At 34.6% G+C, this 19,429-nt stretch overlaps 1 protein-coding gene across 2 annotated transcripts in view; it reads left to right on the top strand.

The window, feature by feature from the left end:
• Window positions 1–19,429, top strand: part of RPTOR (regulatory associated protein of MTOR complex 1) — a 547,237-nt gene that overhangs the window by 84,928 nt on the left and 442,880 nt on the right. For both annotated transcript variants that reach the window (XM_044676205.1, XM_044676204.1), the window contains exons 2-3: window positions 2,780–2,882; window positions 16,564–16,646. In XM_044676205.1, coding sequence (XP_044532140.1) covers window positions 2,780–2,882; window positions 16,564–16,646 — 186 coding nt within the window. The remainder of the gene's footprint in view (window positions 1–2,779; window positions 2,883–16,563; window positions 16,647–19,429) is intronic.

The following is a 19,429-nucleotide window of genomic DNA, read 5'->3' as shown; positions in this document are numbered from 1 at the left end:
CTCAATTTCTAATTCTTTGCCACCACAAAAAGAGCTGTTATAAATATTTTTGTATAAGGCTTTGTTTCCTTTTTCTTTCATCTCTTTAGGATATAGATCTAATAGTGATATTGCTGGGTCAAAGAATATGTACAGTTTTTTAGCTCTTTGGGTAGAGTACCAAATTGTTCTCCAGACAAGTTCACAACTTCACCAATAGTGCATTAGTGTCCTTATTTTTCTATATCCCCACCAGCATTTTTCATTTCCCTTTTCTATCATGTTGGCCATTCTACCAAGTGTGATATGGTACTTTAGATTTTTAATTTGTATCTCTCTAATCAATACTAATGTAAAGCATTTTTAATGTGACTTGATAGCTTTGATTTCTTCTGAAAATGGTCTGTTATTTTAACCACTTACCAATTGAGGAATGACTCATATTTTTATTAATTTAGCTCACATAGTCTCTAAGACAATACTGGTTATTTATATAATGCTTTCCTATGTCTTTTTAGGATAAAGCAGGTTATATTTTTGCTGTTATGCTTTAAGGCTGAGTTGCTTTTATTGGTTTTTATATTACCTTGAAAGTTCAATATTTTTGAACAGTTGAAAAAGGCTAAATTATGAAGTTTTACATTTTAAAAAGGGAAAAGACATGTGTTCTTTTGGATTCCTACTATCTTAAAGGTGATGGAGGGAATTAAATAATACCATTAGGCTCTGGCTTTTGTGGTGGTGTTTTTGGGGGAAGAATATTTTAAGCCAGGAAAGAAAAGGGAGATAAAAAGAAATGTATTAAGCAAGGGATAGCAATTTAACCATTCTGCATAATTGGGATTCAAAAAGAAGAGTACAGTCATTGATGAATAAGTGAGAACAATGAACATATGGATATATCATTAATCTCATTCTTATTTGAATCTAACAAAGGAAAATGTAACATTCACACATATTTAGTTACACATACATTAAATTCAATAGAAAAGCAGTTTAAGAGAGGGAGAGGAGCATAAGAGGAAAGCTAACATTTAGGGAATAGTAAGTTAGAAAAAGGGGCCAGTTTTAGACATTGAATCTTAAAAGGGGTAGGGAGAAAGAAAGGACTTTTGACCTCCATTACAAAGATGCAGTGGCAAGGAGGAAAAGAGAGAAAAACAGATAAGGGGTTATGATGGAAGGAAATAGTCATAACAATGAATGTATGCATACACTGATAACATGGTAGAGTTTAGCACAATGGATTAGAAAGCAATATTCATCAATCCTTATATGAAATACACTAAAAACACAGATTTACACAGGGTTAATATTAAAGGATGGAAGAGAATTTATTATGCTTCAGGTAAATTTTTTTTTAAAGTAGGGAGTAACAATTATGATCTCAAACAAAGCAACATAACAAAAGAGACAATTAAGGGAAATAAGCATCAGTATATATTATGCTTAAAGGTACCATTGATAATGACATAATCTAATATCAATACTTACTTGAATATATATTCAATACTTGAAGGAAAAGTTAATTACCAAGAGAATTAGCAGAAACTATAGTTGAAGGGCAACTATGTGGTGAAGTGGATAGAGTACTGAGCCTGGAGTCAGGAAGACCCTTATGTTCAGATCTTGCCTCAGACACTTACTAGCTGTGTGATCCTGGGCAAATCCTACTATTATTTTCATTGTTTTTTAGTATTTTTTTTTGGCCATATTCAATTTTTCATGACTCCATTTGGAGTTTCCTGGGCAAAGACATTGAAGTACTTTCGTCATTTCTTTCTCTAGCTCATTTGACAAATGAGGAAGCTGAGGTCAACAATGTTAAGGATTTGCCCAGGATCACAAAAGGCTGTCAAGAGGGTGGGACGGTGAAGGTATTACAGTAATAATAACAGGAGATATATCAATTAAACAATAATTAAGAGAGAATGAGCTTCATATATAATAAAATTTCAGTTATTTTTCACTGATGCCTTCCTACTTTTCCCAGAAATTGCAGGACTAAAAGCTTATACTATATAATATAGTTTTTTGTTTCCAACAATATTATTTTCTACTGTTTTTTTTTAAAACCCTTGTACTTCGGTGTATTGTCTCATAGGTGGAAGATTGGTAAGGGTGGGCAATGGGGGTCAAGTGACTTGCCCAGGGTCACACAGCTGGGAAGTGTCTGAGGCCGGATTTGAACCTAGGACCTCCTGTCTCTAGGCCTGGCTCTCAATCCACTGAGCTACCCAGCTGCCCCTGTTTTCTACTGTTTTTGAATGTACATGTATAGAGTGTTTTTCTGTTATGGTTTAAATAAGTTTTTTTATGGGCTAACTGGGGGACCTAATTATCTCTCTAAGGAAAAAAAAGAAATCTTACATGTGAACTTTAAAAACAAAATTGGTTTGTATTTTAGGGACTTCCTGTACTTCCTCATGGAATTACTTTAATTAAAAAAAAATTAATTTTATAAAGCTCTGTTTGGTTCAGGTTCCCACAGTGCTTTGTCTTGTCCTTTTCTTTGCCTGTATCACACTATCTCATGCTATTCTCATTTGAGTGCAAGTTGTATTCCATTTAGAAGACTATAAATTCTTTAATGGGAAGGACAATATTATTTGCCATTTTAGAAGCCCCACTAACTAGCATGATGCATATGGAAGACATTTAATATAGATTGTTTGAAGTGAATAGAGGAGTACTTGCTAAAATGTGAAGGCAGAGCAGTGTTCTCTGATTATAGAAAACAAATGATATCAATGTCCACATGAAAACATTTTTCTTTTTGGTTTCTCTGTTGTGTTCCCAGATGAAGACGGTTAGCGTTGCCTTAGTTTTGTGCCTAAATGTAGGTGTGGATCCTCCGGATGTGGTGAAGACAACTCCCTGTGCCCGTTTAGAGTGCTGGATTGGTAAGTGTGAATTTTCTTAATGAACACCTGTCATGGAGAGACCACCTGGAAGACTTCAAGGACAGACAGACCTTGGTTGTAAGTTTTCTGGCCCTTACCGATAAGGTAACAACATAAAAGTGTCCCATTTATATTTTATACAAGTTTATATGTATGTATAGCTGTTTACTTGTGATATAGATATACTCACACATACAATATACATTCACACATGTTAAGTCATTGTTAATATATGAATATATAAATGTTTTTGTATATATTGATTATATATGTTTACATCTGTATACACACACACACACACACACACACACACACACACACATGAACAAACATTTCAAAGTTTTTTGTGCCATTTTCTGTGTATAATGCTAGGCATTGTGGAAATGGACAAAAATTAAGTAGCCCCTGCTTTTGTCAATGTGTCGGTATATGTTTCTAGAATATAGATAGTAAAATATTGATTGATAGAATTGCTGCTAGGAAAAAAACTACCTGCACCTCAAATTCCAAGACTAAATGTCATCATTTCTTTAACAAATGACAGATTTTCAAGTTGCCAAGAGGAAGGTGTTCATTATGAAGGAAAGGCAGTTGGAATAACTTAGAATTATTTTATTCCTCATATACTAGAAATCGGGAAAGGAAATTGCATACTACATTAAAAAAAAGCCACTGAGATTCTCAAGTGCCTATCAAAAATGTTATATCCTGCCTAATCATCAACAAAAAAAGATGAATGTCATACAAAATAGAGACACTTGAAACATTCTTGTTACATAAAAAAGTCCCTTATCTTAAAGGAGTGTTTCATTTTTGTCTTTGTATCCTTGGATAATAACCTAATACACTGCATATATTTGGCCCACAATAAATATATGTTGGTTGATCATCAGTTTTGGCTCTATCACCAGCCAAGAGATATAATTGATAGCATCCTTTACCTATCTCTAACATAACCTCATTAAGATCAGTAGAATTATGGGCTTAAACAATATTTTGTTGACTCAATTTGCACTTATGCCAGCTTTACTAGAGAAGATATTAGTACTATTTTCATATTTCTTGGAGTTATATGTATCTATATGTATCCAACTATGTATATATTTAAATTTATTGATTTATTTTCTTTTTTATGTCAACTTTATTTCCTTGTATATTCCCTAGTCCCCTCTTCCCCCAAAGAAGACCATCACATGTAACAAAGAAGTCAAAAGAGGAAAAAAGTTCACCAAAGCAAACCAGTACATCATATACAATGTTCCATACTCCTAGTTGGTCCCCATCTCTGCAAAGATGGAAGAGAGGTGCATCCTCATATTTCTTCTTTGCATTCAAGCTTGGCCATTATACTTTCATGACATGCTATTTCATTGTTTTGTTGTTGTTGTTCTTTCCATTTCTATTATTTTGTACATTTTCCTAGTTCTGCTTACTTCATCTTGTATTGGTTCATGAGTTTTTCCATGCTTCTCTGTATTGATTATATTAATCTTTTTTCCTTTTCTGTTTTCTCTTTGATATTTGTATTGACTATCAGTACTTACTTAGCACAGCATCTGACATATAGTAGTAGGCACTTAATAAAAACTTATTTACTGACTGACTACTATTCTAAACTTTAAAACATCAGCAAACACAAGAATTTCTTCAAAGAACAGAAAAAGAAGATTACATATGATATGTAGCTATCCACTGCCACCCTTCACCAACTTTTTTCCTTTAAACTATAGGATAAATTCAACAAGTTGGTTCCAAAACTGTTCTCCATTTTTTCTCTTGTCCTATTAAAAAAACTACTTCAATGATATTTTCTGCTTTTCTTTCACCATCACCACATTCCTGCTCCCCTTCCTTTTCTTTTTCAAAATTGAATTATGCACACACAAAAACAAAATAAACCTTCCTTGTGACCAGCATACATAGTCAAGCAAAACAAATCCTCCTATTTTCCATGAAAGATGTCTTATTCTGTATCTCTAGTCAATTATTTCTCTCTTAAGACATGGGAAGCATGTTTCATTTTAGATATATTCATTGTTTCTTCCTACAGCAGAGTAATTTTCTATTAAATTCTTGTATCATAATTTGTTTAGACATTGCATAGTTGATGGGCACCTGCTGGTCCTTTATTCTTATTAAAAGTGCTGTTATAAATATTTTCGTGTATATTGAGCCTTTTTTCTATCACTGATAACTTAATTTTCAAAAGCTTACTTTATTTCAAAAGATTTGAAAGGGACAGTTTCAGAAAATTATGGGAAGACTTGTAACTGATCTAGAGTGAAGTGAACAGAACTTGGAGAAAAAGATTATTCAATATAATAAAAATAGATAACATTGAAATATTTAAGAACTCTGATCAATATAGTGACCAAGTTCAGTTACTAAGAATTGCTGATGAAGAATACTTTCCCCCTGACAGAGCAGTGGTGGAATTAAGATACAGAATGATACATATATATAAAAATATATACGTGTGTGTGTGTGTGTGTGTGTGTGTGTGTGTGTGTGTGTGTGTGTGTACACACACAACTGATTTGTCGTGCTTGACTATGTGTATTGTTTTAAAGATAACTGCCATCCCTTATTTAAGAATTCTTCCCCTTGCTATGTTGTAAAAAGCAATTCTGTTCTAACCGTTCTAATTCTTTTTTTATTTTTTAAAAATGATGTGAGCATTTAATATTCATTAAAACCCTATTTTTTTTTATCAGAAATCAAAAGTTCTTGGGCTCATCAACAAATATTACCTGCTTTAAAGAAAGCTATGATAGCTAAGATTCTAAGTTAGTTTTGAGGTTTGTTTACTGCAGCAATTTTTTGTTCCAATTGAATAAGTTAACCAGTCTTCTGTATCTTCTATTTATGTGTTTTATACCCATTGGCCTGATAACAATAAATATACCTTATTAAATCAAAGTTATTAAGTGTGCTAATGTTAATCATTAAATTGGAGTTGGATATTTACAAGAAACGGTTGACCAATTGAATGAAATTTCCTTCAAACTTTATTTTACCAGTGAACTATTATCTATTAAGTAGCAATTTGAAAGATTGATTTGATTTGTGGTTTGTTCAAGTGTATAGGAACAGAATCAGGGTGAGGAGGAAAAATAGAAGGTATTGTTTTGATCCACCATATTCATATATCATTTTTACATGCACAGTCAGCAATCTTATATTAAGTATCTGCTGTATGTCAGATAATGAGTTAAATGTTGCAGAAAGAGACAATCCTTACCATCTAGAAAAGTTGTAGTGAACCTCTTAGAGACTGAGTGCCCAAACTGCAACCCTCACAAAGCATGTGCTGCGCGCCGCCCCCAACCCCCTTGCCCCAGACAGTGGAGGGAAGAAGCATTCCTATTGGGTTACTGGGTAGAGGGAAGGGTCATGTGAGAAATGTCCTCAGGCTTATGTGGAGAGGTGGAGGGAAGCAGCCCCCTCTATTGCACTCCAGCATGCGTGCCATAGGTTTACTAACATAGCTCTAGAAGGTTACAGTCTCATGGAAGAAATAGCAAACAAATGTACAGACAAATCTTATAAAGGATAAAGAGGAAATAATTAACAAAGGGAAGGGACTGGAATTAATTGGGATTGAGAAAATTTTCCTGTAGAAGATGAGATTTTACTTGGGAATTGAAAGAGGGTTAGGCAGAGATGAGGAGGAAAAGCATTCTAGGTATGGGGACAGCCTAAGACAATACCCCAAGCCTAGAGTTGGAGTGTCTTAAGGAGCAGCAAAGAAGCCATTGTCATGAATTGAACAGTAGATTACAGGGAGTAAGGTATAAGAAGACTGGAAAAGTAGGAGGGGGCTAGATTATGAAGGTTTTGAAAGCTAAACAGAACATTTTGTATTTGATTCTGGAGATGATGAAGAATCACTGTAAATTGTTAAGTAGAAGGGTGATTTGGTAAACCCCAGGAAAATTAGTGACAGACAGGGAGGGTGGATTAGAGTAAGGAGAGACTGGAAGTACACAGACCCAACAGCAGGCAATTACAATAATCCAGACATGAGATGATGATGGCTTCCACCAGAGTGTGGGCAATATCAGAGGAGAGAAGGCTGTGTATATGGAGAGATACTGCAAAGGAAAAATCTTTAGAGATTAGATTAGACATGGAACTGACAGATTGTGAGGAATAAAGGATGGTTCCTAGATTGTGGGCCTGAGGTTCTGGGAAGATGATGGTAATCTTCTCCTAAAAGTCAATTAATTAATTAATTAATTTAGGATTTTTTCCCCGCAGTTACATGATTCATGTTCTTTCCCTCCCCTTCTCCCATCCCCCTCTCATAGCCTATGAGCAATTTCACTGGGTTTTACATGTATCATTGATCAAGATTTATTTCCATATTATTAATATTTGCAATAGAGTGATCGTTTAGAGTCTATATCCCCAATCAAAATGATTGTACTCTTGGCAGCAAATAGAAAGTTAGGAAGTGGGGAGGGTTTAGGGGAAAAGATAATGAATTCAGTTTTAGACACAGCTTTACTGAGGTGAATAGGCATGCATTTTTTACAATGATGCCAAATAAGGGCAAGGGATATTCCTAAAAACAGTTGGAGACTACTGCTTTGAGAGGCACAGCTCTGTGTAACTGTGTAAATCAAGTTATAGAAATAACTGTCCAGGCTTTTCTTATTTTAACCTGTCCTTTGGTGACAGCTTAATCAATAATAGAAATTCTATATTTCATAGCTATATCTGCAAGCATTTACTTCTCTTTTTTATTCAATCAGCTGTGTACATAGCATTGTAAAATTAGGGTTGCAATAGATGTGTAGAAAGGTATTATATAGCAAAATAGCTTAGAGTTTTTAGAAAGCTATTTAGATTTAACAGTGATACCTTTTTCTCTTTTGAGAACTATAAGAAATGTTTCAATGAGTTAAATTTTCTATATGTTGAATTTGAAATGTCAGTGTAAAAGTGGCAGTCTGAAATGTAGGTCAGGAACTATTATTACCCCTCTATCCTCAATCTAGGTAATAAGGCATTTTCTGTTCTCCTTCACCCTCTCATTTTCCCTCTCCCTCTCTCCTCCCTTTCTCAATCTCTCTTGACAGTTATCTATTTTTAGAGGAGGATTTGGTACGATTGCTTTTGTTTTATGGCTAGATATTAAATGATTCAGCAATAATATTGAAAAATGTTTATCCTATGACTTGCTTGGGAATTAACTGTATTTTAAAATATGGTATAAATGAACTGAATGCTGAGCATGGGGAAGTATAATATTACTGAAATCTTTTTTACGAATCACCTAATGGATACTGTATGTCATAAAAGGTAAGAGATCTGAAAGTTTGTGAGGGCTTCCGGAAGTTCTTTTATCCTAAAGTAACATTTCATTGGTTTGTTGTTTTCTATTGCCTTCTTGAGAATGACTTCTCTTTGTAGACTCTCTCATCTTTCTTAAGATTCACTAAGTATGTATTTATGACATAATGGATAAATGGATATTTAGTTATCGAGAGTATAATTATTTGCAAGTACAGTGGGAAATATGAGTGTAATTTATAGTACATACTTTTGTGAAGCCTCAATATAAGCTTTTGTGTTTCTTTTCTCTGTCTTCTACCTTTAATCTTTTCCTATTAGTCACATTCTCTCTGTCAACATGGACTATGTGTGTGTGTATCCCACAGACACACAGACCATTCCATTTCTTCTTCTGTTATCACCACAAGTACTGAAAAAGTCTTTTGTAGTTTCCACTTCCTTACCACATACTCATTCTTTTCAAAAAATTTAAACTCTTACTTTCTGTCTTAGAATCAATTTAAAAAGAAAGAGTGGTGAAGACTAGGCAGTTGTAATTAAATGACTTGCCCAGAGTCACACAGGTAGGAAGTGTCTGAGGCCAAATTTGAATCCAGTTCCTCTCAACTCCAGACCTTGCTCTCTATCCACTGAGCCACCTACCTGCCCCTGTTTCAGCACTCTTGATTTTTGTAGCATCTGATGACATTTGATCAGGACAATAAGGTGGCAGACCTTGAGTTGTGTGAAATAAAAGTTAGATAGGCTGGATCTAGATTATGGAAGGTATCTGTAATGTATTCAGAGAATTAGAAGGTACCATAGGGAACATCTTAAAGTTCAGTCCTTTGTGAGAACCTCTTTGGAAATTGAGGTTTGGCAATTAATTTTTTATTTAAATTACTTGTTCAGGGTCACATTATTTAGCAGAATTGTTCTTGAAAGGAAGGAAATGAAATTAAGCTATAATTATATAGCTTAATGTAATGGGCAATAGTTGTTGAGGAAATCAGGCACTGTATATTGGTAGTATGCCAGGTTCAATGTGAATAGAGAGAAATATAAACCAGAGTACCTGCCAATTTTAGGTTTTAGATCAGAGCTCTGTTATGAAAAAATAGTTTTAGGAATATGAATCTGGTATTGAGGTGCAAGATTGATTGTAGGACAAATTAACTAGAAGGAAACATCAGAAAGGACAAATAGAAGATTTCTGCAGTAATTCTGATGTAAGGATCTGCATAGCCAGTTATAATCCCCTTTTATTCTAAAACTTTTTGGGGAAAAAGTTTTGGGGAAGATTATGCAATATATATAATACTGAGGCAGCTAGATGGCACAGTGGATAGAGCACTAGAACTGGAGACATGAAGATCTAGGTTCAAAATTGGCTCTAGCACTTACTAGCTCTATAACCTTGATCAAGTCAGTTAATCTCTGCCTCAGTTTCCTCCTGTGAAATGGAGATAATAATAGTTCATATCTTCCAGGATTGTCATGAGCATGAGCCTCAAATGAAGGTAGTATTTGTAATACACTTAATACAGTGTCTGGAACATAGTTGGGCTTAATAAATTCTTGTTCTCTTCTTCCTTCCTCTTAAAATTAAAAAAGAAATTTTTTTCCAAGTAATTCTTGACAAAGTTATTTATTTGGTTGGAGGTGAAGAATATATAAAAGTTTAAGTAATTTAGTATTTATAAACAAAATTTTAAAATCTTTTCTAGATCTTTCTTGACTATATGAAAAGAATTGAAATGCCTTACATTTATTTACATTCCTGCTAATTAATGGATTTTGTTTCTTAGTCACAATGTTTACAACATAGTATGTGATGTGACAAAACCAAATTTATTCAGTACCTGTAAAAAATTCTTTCTATGTTTATTGCTTCCACTCCACCTCCTCTCATCCTTACAAACCCTCATCAGTCAACTAAAACTGATCTCTTAATTGCTAAATCTGATGACCATTTTTTTGGCTTCATCCTTACCCTTCTGAACTATTTGACGTTATTGACCACCTATCTGATTTGATGAATATTCTTTTTTTTCCTCTCAAAGATTTTACCACATGTTTCTTATTTCTCCTTATACCAAAGGTGATTACAAGGTGCTTGGTACAGCCAGGCTCCTTCTCTTTCTTATAAGCAAAAACTCATTAACAATTAGAGTTCTCAAAAGAGGAGTAGGTTGTTTTGGAAGGTGTTGTCACCAGAAATCTTCAGCCACATTCTTGTTGGGTATGTTGTAGGAGTGATTCTAGGTGGCCAAAAATTCCTTTTCAACACTTAAATATGAATTCTATGACTGGATAAATAAGGGTGTCATGAAAATCTATCACCACTATAGAAGAGACTTGAGTTAAGTGAGACCTGACTTCAAATACTATTTTAGATATTTACTAGTTATAGGATATTGAGGAAGTCATCTGGCCTCTAAGCCTAATCTTCCTTAAATAAATAAAATGAGGCTAATAATACATGTAATACTTACCTTACAGGGTTATTGAAAAGTTCAAATCAAAAAGAGATATAAGAATTATTTTGCAAAGCCATAGTGCTTGATAGTTGTTAGCGATGATATTATTGAGAGCATTTTAGAAAGATAGCAAATTCATTGATTAATCTATGTTTTAAAAATTGGATTACTCATAAAATGTTCATATATTTTAATGGACCTTTATTCTTTTCTTTCCAAATCCAGTCCCATCTCATATCTTTCTGAGTCTTAATGGCCTCAACTGGTTCACTATATAACAGAAAGCTTTATTTTAGTCATTAACATTTTTTGAGTCTTTGAAAGGATTTTTTTTTTGAGCTAATAATTTATCTAAAGAATGCCAGCCTTACTAATACATTTTTTTTCTATTGAAGAGAAAATGAAGAATGCTTTTGAATTTCTTGAGTTTTAGATTTTAATAAATTTAACCACTTTAGAATTGGGAAAACCTAATATTTCTAACTCTCCCTGCTCTTTCCCTCCACAAGATGTCAGCCATTAGAAAGTCTGGTATAGTGAAAAGAGGATTTAATGCCAGTGCTGGCAATTATCTATATTTTGCCATTTAGTACTTGCTTATTCTGGTATCAGAGATAATTGGTAAACATTTAGCCTCTTTAGAACCCTCTTCTGGCCCCATCTATACCAAATCATTCAGATTGATTTCATATTATCATCTACCATCTCATCACTGTGGTCACCACCACCACCACCACCACCACCACCACCACCACCACCACTACCACCATTATTTTGTTGTTATTTACTATTAAATTAAGGAACATTTACTTTGAAGATATAGAAATAATGAAATATAAACATTTCCCTCTAATATTTTGGCGGGATATATATCCCCCTCTCTTTTATTTCTTTATGATAAGGCTACTTGACTGGTAAGTTATAGGAATGCTACGACCCTAGTAAATCCGATTATCAGGAAAGCATTTAAAAGTGCCTTTCCTACTATCCTTGTGGACAGTATGGAGTGATGTGGGCAAATTGAAAGTAATGTTATAATATGGTTGGATTACTGAATTCAAAATAAATATCTAGGGCTGTCAGTGGATGATAAGCTCAATAAGAGTACCAGATAAAAGATAAATACATTACATGATCTTAGCCTATAGTTCTGGCTGCCCCATTTTAGGCATGACATTGACATACTGTCACATGGCCAGAAGAAACTGATCAGAAGGATGAATAGATCACACAGTCATAGAATTTTAGAGTTGTCAGTGATGTCAGCAGTAATCTGGTCTAGCCTTTCTTTATATCCCCACTGTCTTAAAGGCACAATGGCTGGCATTTTAAGAGGTGCTTAAAAAACACTCATTGCTTCTAATCAGTGCCTGAAGAAGTCTCTTCTACAACCTATTGTTTCCACTTCCATATGATTTCTTTGAGCTGTCCATTTTTTCACTCATACTGATACCACCTTAGTTCAGGTTCTTATCTCTGGTCAATACTGTTATAAATTCAATCAACTCTTCTTTTTCTCTCCATTCTGATTCTTCATATAGCAACTCAAAATAATTTTCCTAAGTCTTGGGTTTGACCATGTTCTTCCCCTACTCAGGAAATGAAGTAATCGTTTATTAAGTGTCTGATATGTCCTAGGCACTATGCTATGTTCTGGGAATACAATTAAAAACAAAGCTAGTCAAAGAATTTAGCATCTAATGGGGAAAACAACACACACACACAAGGAAGCTGAAAAGGTGGGTGGAAAGTAGCAGAAATAGCATGATGTCTCTACAGCATTGTAGCTGGTGGGAAATGAGGAAGAGAAAACTGTGCTGAGCCTTCTTTTTAAACAGAGACTCTGGAGTCCTTTGTCAGAGGGTGCTAATGAGATGTGAATTCCAGGCAGATTCAAGTCTTGCAGCATAATAAAATTTCTCAGTTATGAGTTTTCTGGAGAAGGTAGGCCTGACAGAGAGGACCAGAGGAGTCCAAAAGCAATGTAGCTGGTGGGATACGGGAAGAGCATCTTTAACCTGGTACTTAAGTATCTATAGACCCTCTCATATAAGGACTAACTAAAAGATTTGGGGACATAGAGCCTAGAGAAAGGTCTTAAGGGAAATGATTGCTAAGTAACTTGGGTTGGAATGTTACCTTTGACACTTAATAGTTGTGTAACTATAGGGCAATTAAAAAAACTCTGAGTCTTAGTTTCCTCGTCTTTAGAATAAGAATCATAATACTTATCATATTCTTGTCTCAGTAAATTGATTGAGAGAAACTCCCCAGTGTTCAATAATTGCTTATTTAATAGCATCACTAGATCTCTATAAGGACTTCAAAGAAAAATAATCATCTAGATATACAAATTCTGATACACTTCCTTGAAAAAGTTTCATTTATTCTATTACATATCATATGCATGTGTTATTTATATATATGTATATATAAGTCAACATCAATAAGAACACCACCTACTGTGTGCAGACACTGTGTGAGGTGCTGGGGATACAAATACAATGAATGAAATACTTTATTCTCAAGGAGCTTACATCTTAACAGGTGAGGCAAGTAGAGATATAAATATATATGAGTAATACAAATAAATATAAAATATTTAATGACAAGATAGTGTAGGAAGAGAGCACAAAGCAGTTGGAAAGGAAAAATAGTGATTCTTTGCACATGGAAGTAAGGAGGGAGGACTTTCCAGACATGGAGGATGGCCTTCAATACAAAGTTGTGGAGAGGGGGAAATGGAGTCTTGTGTATAAAGAACAGAGAAAAGGCAAATTTAGCCTAGATTACAATGTGAGAGGGGGAGGAGGTTGGGGCCAGTTTCTGAAGGACTTCAAAAGCTAAGCACAGGAGTTTATATTTGGTTCTAGACACAAGAATCACTAGAATTTATTGAACAGGGAAGTGTCATGGTCAGATCTTCCTTTAAGTAAGATCTCTTTAGCAGATGGGCTAGAGTAGGAGGGGTCTTGAAACAGTTTTAATAACTAAGCAAGAGATAAAACTGAAACAAATTGACAGCTCTGCGAATAGAGGGAAAAGTCTCAGATTTGGAGGTAGACACAGCAAGATTTAGCAACTGATTGGATATTTAGGTAATGGAGAGTGAGGAGTTAAGATGCCAAGGTGGCAAACCTGGAAGTTTGAAAGAATAGTGTTACTTTCTCCAGGAATAGGGAAATTTGGAAGAGCTGTGGAAAGGGGGAAGGGAAAGAGATGATGTTCTGTTAACAACATTGAGTTTGAGATTTCTCCAGAACATTCAGTTTGAAATGTCATTTTTTGATATGGGTTTGAGGAACTAGAACTGGATATATAGGTCTTAGCAAAATTACAATGCTTACCACAGTCTGGCAGATAATAAATTTATAATATATATTTATTGACTGACAGATCTTTGAGTCTCTAGCATAGTTAATAATTGAACTTATGGGAGCTGATGAGGCCACTGAAAGTGCAGAAAGAAAAAAGAAAAGTCCTAGGACAAAGCCTTGGGAAATACTCAAAAGTTAGGAGTCATGATGCTAAGCAGAGGAGCTTAAGAAGTGGTTTGACAGGTGAAAAATCAGAGAGAGCATTACAAAAACCCATAGAGAAGAGAGTATCTAAGAAGAGAAAGTAGTCATTAGTGTCACATGATGCAGTATCTGTTAGTAAAGACGAATGAGATCTGAGAAAAGTTCATAAGATTAGGAAATTAAGAGATCATATTAACTATAGAGAGAACTACGTCAGATATGATAAAATTGGAGACCGAATTGCAAAGGGTTGAGAATTAAGAAAAGTTAAGGCAGTGAATTTTGACAGCCTTTTTTTTAAAAAAGGAATTTGACTAACAAAGGATGTGATATATGATCATAGTTTGAGTATGTTTTATGGTAGTAAGGAAAGAATCAGTAGACACTCAGACTACAATTGTCTGAGGTTACAGTCTATTGGATAAAGGTGGGATGGGATGTAGAATGGTTGGAAAAGGACCAAATCACTGTCAGGGCCTGGAGGAAAGAGTGAGGAATGATGCCAAGGGGTTTTGAGATAAATGTTCTATATGCCAAGAGGGGTTTAGCAAAATACTAGGCAATAATCTTTTCTTTCTTTTTTTTAACCTGATAAATAATCCTTGGTTCATTCAGGGGGAAAAAAAAAGGACGAGAAAGTCTAAATGGTGCACTTTCTTTTTCTTTTTTAAGAAAAAAACGTTATGACCAACTTTGGTTTATACTTATTTGCTATCAAGACATTTAATGAAATTCTGCATATCAATCTCATTGTATAATATTAGTTTCAAAACCCTTTTAAGGATATATGACCTCATTAGTTTTACTGGCTGCTTTTTTTCTTAATTAGTAAAAATTCATGTTAGACTGTTTTGGGGGTACTATTTTTATATGGAATGTGAAGCCGTCCAGCAGTTCCAGGAAAATTCCTAGTGGGTAGGATACTCAGAAAGGGGAACCAAGGACTGAGAGAAAATGGGTTACAGGTTAAGGACTAATGGAAAGAGAACATAAGGTGAGAATAAAAGACACACAGACAAAGAAAGTTCTGGCATAAGGTAGTCAGACAGCGAGTAAGCTCTGGTGGTCAAGAGCTTCCATGGTTCAGAGCTTCATCCTGAACTGCCATATAGCTACTTTTAATGGGGTTACAACAGTATGGGGGAAGGGGAGATCCAAGGGGTCTGATACATTAACACTAGGAGGTAATCCTCAGGAGATACAAACTGCCTGATACTAAAACAATACCCAGATTAGGAGTTTGAGGTGGCCTAAGGCATCTGTTAATTGATTATTGTAAGTAAAATCTGGAGACTAACCTGTCTACACTAAGAGTGTAGCCTTAGGGAAGGGCTAGGAATTTGGCAAGGTTGAGGATCAATTTAACTCAAGGTTACAGAACTCAATCATAAGCAATACAAGAGTCAGTTTTTGAGCATTCTTCAAATAATATCACAATTAATGTATACCTGGATTGCTACAGAATGATACCTAGAATGACAACCAGTTATGAGGACATCATGTGCTGAAGTCTTTGTAATAATACTGTACCATGAACATTAAATAGACTCAGATTCTTTTAATAGAAATTTTAAATTTTAAGTAAAGATAGTCTTATATCCTATATCCTCTGTTACATCAGAGCCCCCTTTCAGTGTATTCTTTCTAGATGGAGTTTAGTCAGAAGATATTATAATTATGGATATAAATTGTTTTAATGTAAAATTTTTGGTCATTAGATTAGAGAAAATGGAGACCTAATAATGTTAAAGGTAAGAAGTAAAAAATAAGTTTGTCCTCATCTATGCAGGTATCTTCCCCCTTTTTTAAAAGAAAAAAAAAAGCTATTTGAGCATAAATGTTCTGTTTTTAGCTTTCATTAGTTTCTTAGATTTGAGGTTTTTTTTTCCCTAAAAGCCATTCTCAAAGGAATTAAATAATATTTGTGTACAATTATATGACATTTCCTTTTAAGGAAGAACTACATATGTCTGCAAGACAATATAATATAACTTAAAATTTTTTCCTTTCTCCATTTTCTCCTTCACCTCTCCTCACATATCATTCTCTCTCTCTCTCTCTCTCTCTCTCTCTTTCTGTCTCTGTCTCTCTCTCTTTCTGTCTCTGTCTCTCTCTCCTCCCCTTCTGTCCTTCACTCCCTCTTTCTCCTTCTCTCCCTCTCTCTAAATATAACGAATCGAAAGTGTTGGGTTTTGTGTATATTTTGGATATTTTCACTTACTTTGGACTAGTTAGCAGTTCTAAAAATTTGTTCAAATATAATGGAAACTTGGACTATGCTAGTGCAAAAGAAATTGGAAATAGATTATGTAATAGAAAAACTGCACTTGAGGATGGTAGTTTACTAGATGATGTCATAAACATGTAATGACTTCTTTTTCCCGGTTTTTTTTTTCTTAGATCCTCTGTCAATGGGTCCTCAAAAAGCTTTGGAAACCATTGGTGCAAATTTACAAAAGCAATATGAAAACTGGCAGCCAAGGGTAAGCTTTGTTTTTTTGTTCTTTCATTTTCCCCAATATTTGGATTTTAATATCCTAATAAGTTTAATCTAAATTAGATTTATATTTACTAATAAATAATTATTTATTATTATGGACCTCTTTTACCTGTTACAAAGATGTGGTCACTTACAGTTATTAATGTTAAAACTAGATTTTCCCTGGGTTCTCTTATGTGTTGATAATTACAACCATCTCAGTTGTTTAACTTGTTTTTGACCAGGATATATATGTTGCTTATTACACTGATACATTTTCCTACTAAACTTTTAAAATTTTCCATAAAGAAACTTTTCTATAGTGGTCTGTGTTTCCCCTAAATTATTGTTGCATCTTTCCACAGAGAAGGCACTTTTGATATTTTCTGAAGTCTCAGGTGTCATAGGGGAGCAAATTGGTGAACCCCTGGGTTCAGGAAGGAAACCATTCTCAAGAATGAGAGGACTCCAAACTTAGCTTAAAAGTAAAAAAGAAAGATTTATTAGTAAGATAGGATTAATGGCCAGCAAGATAGCATGAGTGGAGCAGCCATGGGAGGCTCTCCCTGGGTCCCCTAGTTCTCACCCTTTTGTATCCTTTCCGGTAGTGTGTACATGACTCCCTGCACTCAGGCCCTCAGTTGGTGCAGGGTCCATCCTAGACCCTTGGGGCCTAGACTGTCCAGGTGTGTCCTGGAGGTGTATCTCTTTGCCTATCTCAACTCAAAGGAATTCCAAGGACCACAGTCCTCGCCTTGGTCTCAAGGGCAAGAAGGGGGAAGGGAATTCCCCTGCTCAAAACCTGCCAGAGTCTAGGGGTACAGGGTCCCTGCCATCTCTGCACAATGCCCATGTCATCAGGCAACTAGATTACTCTTATCATTTGCATTATTTTTTTTCCCAAATGATTTTGTTGGGGGGAGCCTGAAATTTGAGCCTGAAATTGTATAGTTTACACGTTTTAGGTGGTTTCTCTTTGGTTCAAAGGGAAAGTTTTTTTGAGTAGTTCATTTATCAATTACCATATTTTCTATGGTTTATGGTATTTGTGTTCTTTTAGATCAATGTTTTGAAATATGATACTTCTGTCATGTTATCTTTAGGATCTTAAATTCTTTGCAAGAAACTAGAAGCCTTTCCCCTCATCTAACCTTTCTCATTAGCTGGTTTAAAGATTTGATGGAAAATTTCAAAGCCTTAGGCTTTATGGATGTACTATTATATTTAGCAGTACCTTCACATATTTATGATCAGAGCATCTTAGCTCTTTTGAAGGAACCTCAGCAGTTTTCATTTTAAAGTGAGAAAGTTGAGGTTCAGAGGAATGAAGTGATTCACTCCATTTCACAAAAGTAGTCAAGGGCAAATCCAACCAGAAACCCATTTTCTTGGGTCCAATTTCAGTGGTTTGTTTTCCCACCACACTTAGTGTTATAACTCTTTCCAATGAGAGTTTATGAAAAAAGCGATTTAAGCAACCATTATGTATATGACTTTTGTGACATTTGCTGCTTTTTACATGTCACTGATGAAGGTTCCCTGCTTTCTCTTGCCCTTTAAGTCAGTAGGGAAATAGCCTTTTACAAAAGAGTTTACAAATCTGTCTGCTTCAGATTTCGATTAATTTGTTAGTGTGTCCTAGATTTTAGGAAATCCTCTTTGTATTTTATTTACTGCTAAGGAAAGTGCTGTCAGAGATTTGGCCTTTTTTTCTCTGCACAATTCCCTTAAGTCTTTTTTTGCTATTGCTTAAAGGTGATAATAGACTAATTGGTTAGGATGTGTTCCCATATCCCTTGTATTTCGCATTTGTATCATTTGTTAAAGTCAATAATAATGGATTTTAGCTTTTCTGAAAGCAGTTTTCTGCCCTTTTTGAGTACTTATTTTTTGTTCTGACATGTATGTCTCATATAGAAACCCAGTATCATATTTAATGTACTTGTCTAAACTATGGTATTCTTTTAACAGTTGGAGTGAACATTGTGGGGTATACAGAGTGAAGTGACTAGAAGAAACATTTTAATGATTTATTTCTCTAGGAAGAATAGGAAAATCTATTATCATCAATGGAGTGTGGTTTCTTTGAGAACTTTTAAGGTACAATATGATTTCAACTGCAGTTAAAAAGGTGTATGAGGAAGAGTGAGGCTAGACAAACATTTTAAGTTTAAAAACATTACTGATCTTGTCTATATACAGGCAAAATGACAATAATGAAGACTTCAGTTTATTTGATTTTTTATAATCCTTAGCTTCTGCCTTAGAATCAGTACTCTGTATTGGTCCCAAGGCAGATGAGTGGTAAGGACAGGACAATGGGGATTTAATGACTTCTCAAGGGTCACACAGTTGAAAAGTATCTATGAGGCAAGATTTGAACCCAAGACCCCTCATTTCTAGGTCTAGTTCTCAATCCACTGAGCTTGCTAACTGCCCCCATTGAAGTTAGTTTAACATTTATATTTATACTTAAAGAAGTACCTCAACAGTCAGGCACATTTTATTCTTTTGCATCTTATTTTGTAATTTGAGAAAATTTCTCTGAACCGCTATGCTATAGTTGTTTACCCTGAAAAAAACCTTCAAAAAAACTTTTTAAACCATGAATTTAGATCTGATTATGTCCTTTATAGAATGATTTTCAACTGTTTTACTGACATTTTAATTACTATTTTTATAGGAAAATACAATTAGTTGTCATATGGTTCTTTAAGATTCTTTTATTCTTTAGACTCTTCTTTATTTATGGGATGCTAAAAGTTGATATAATGCCATAGATTTAAC

Source organism: Gracilinanus agilis, chromosome 4, assembly GCF_016433145.1.
Source record: "Gracilinanus agilis isolate LMUSP501 chromosome 4, AgileGrace, whole genome shotgun sequence".
NCBI classification, from domain to species: Eukaryota; Metazoa; Chordata; class Mammalia; order Didelphimorphia; family Didelphidae; genus Gracilinanus; species Gracilinanus agilis.
Note: the sequence above shows the minus strand (reverse complement) of the source record. Positions and strands in the feature narration are given on the sequence as shown.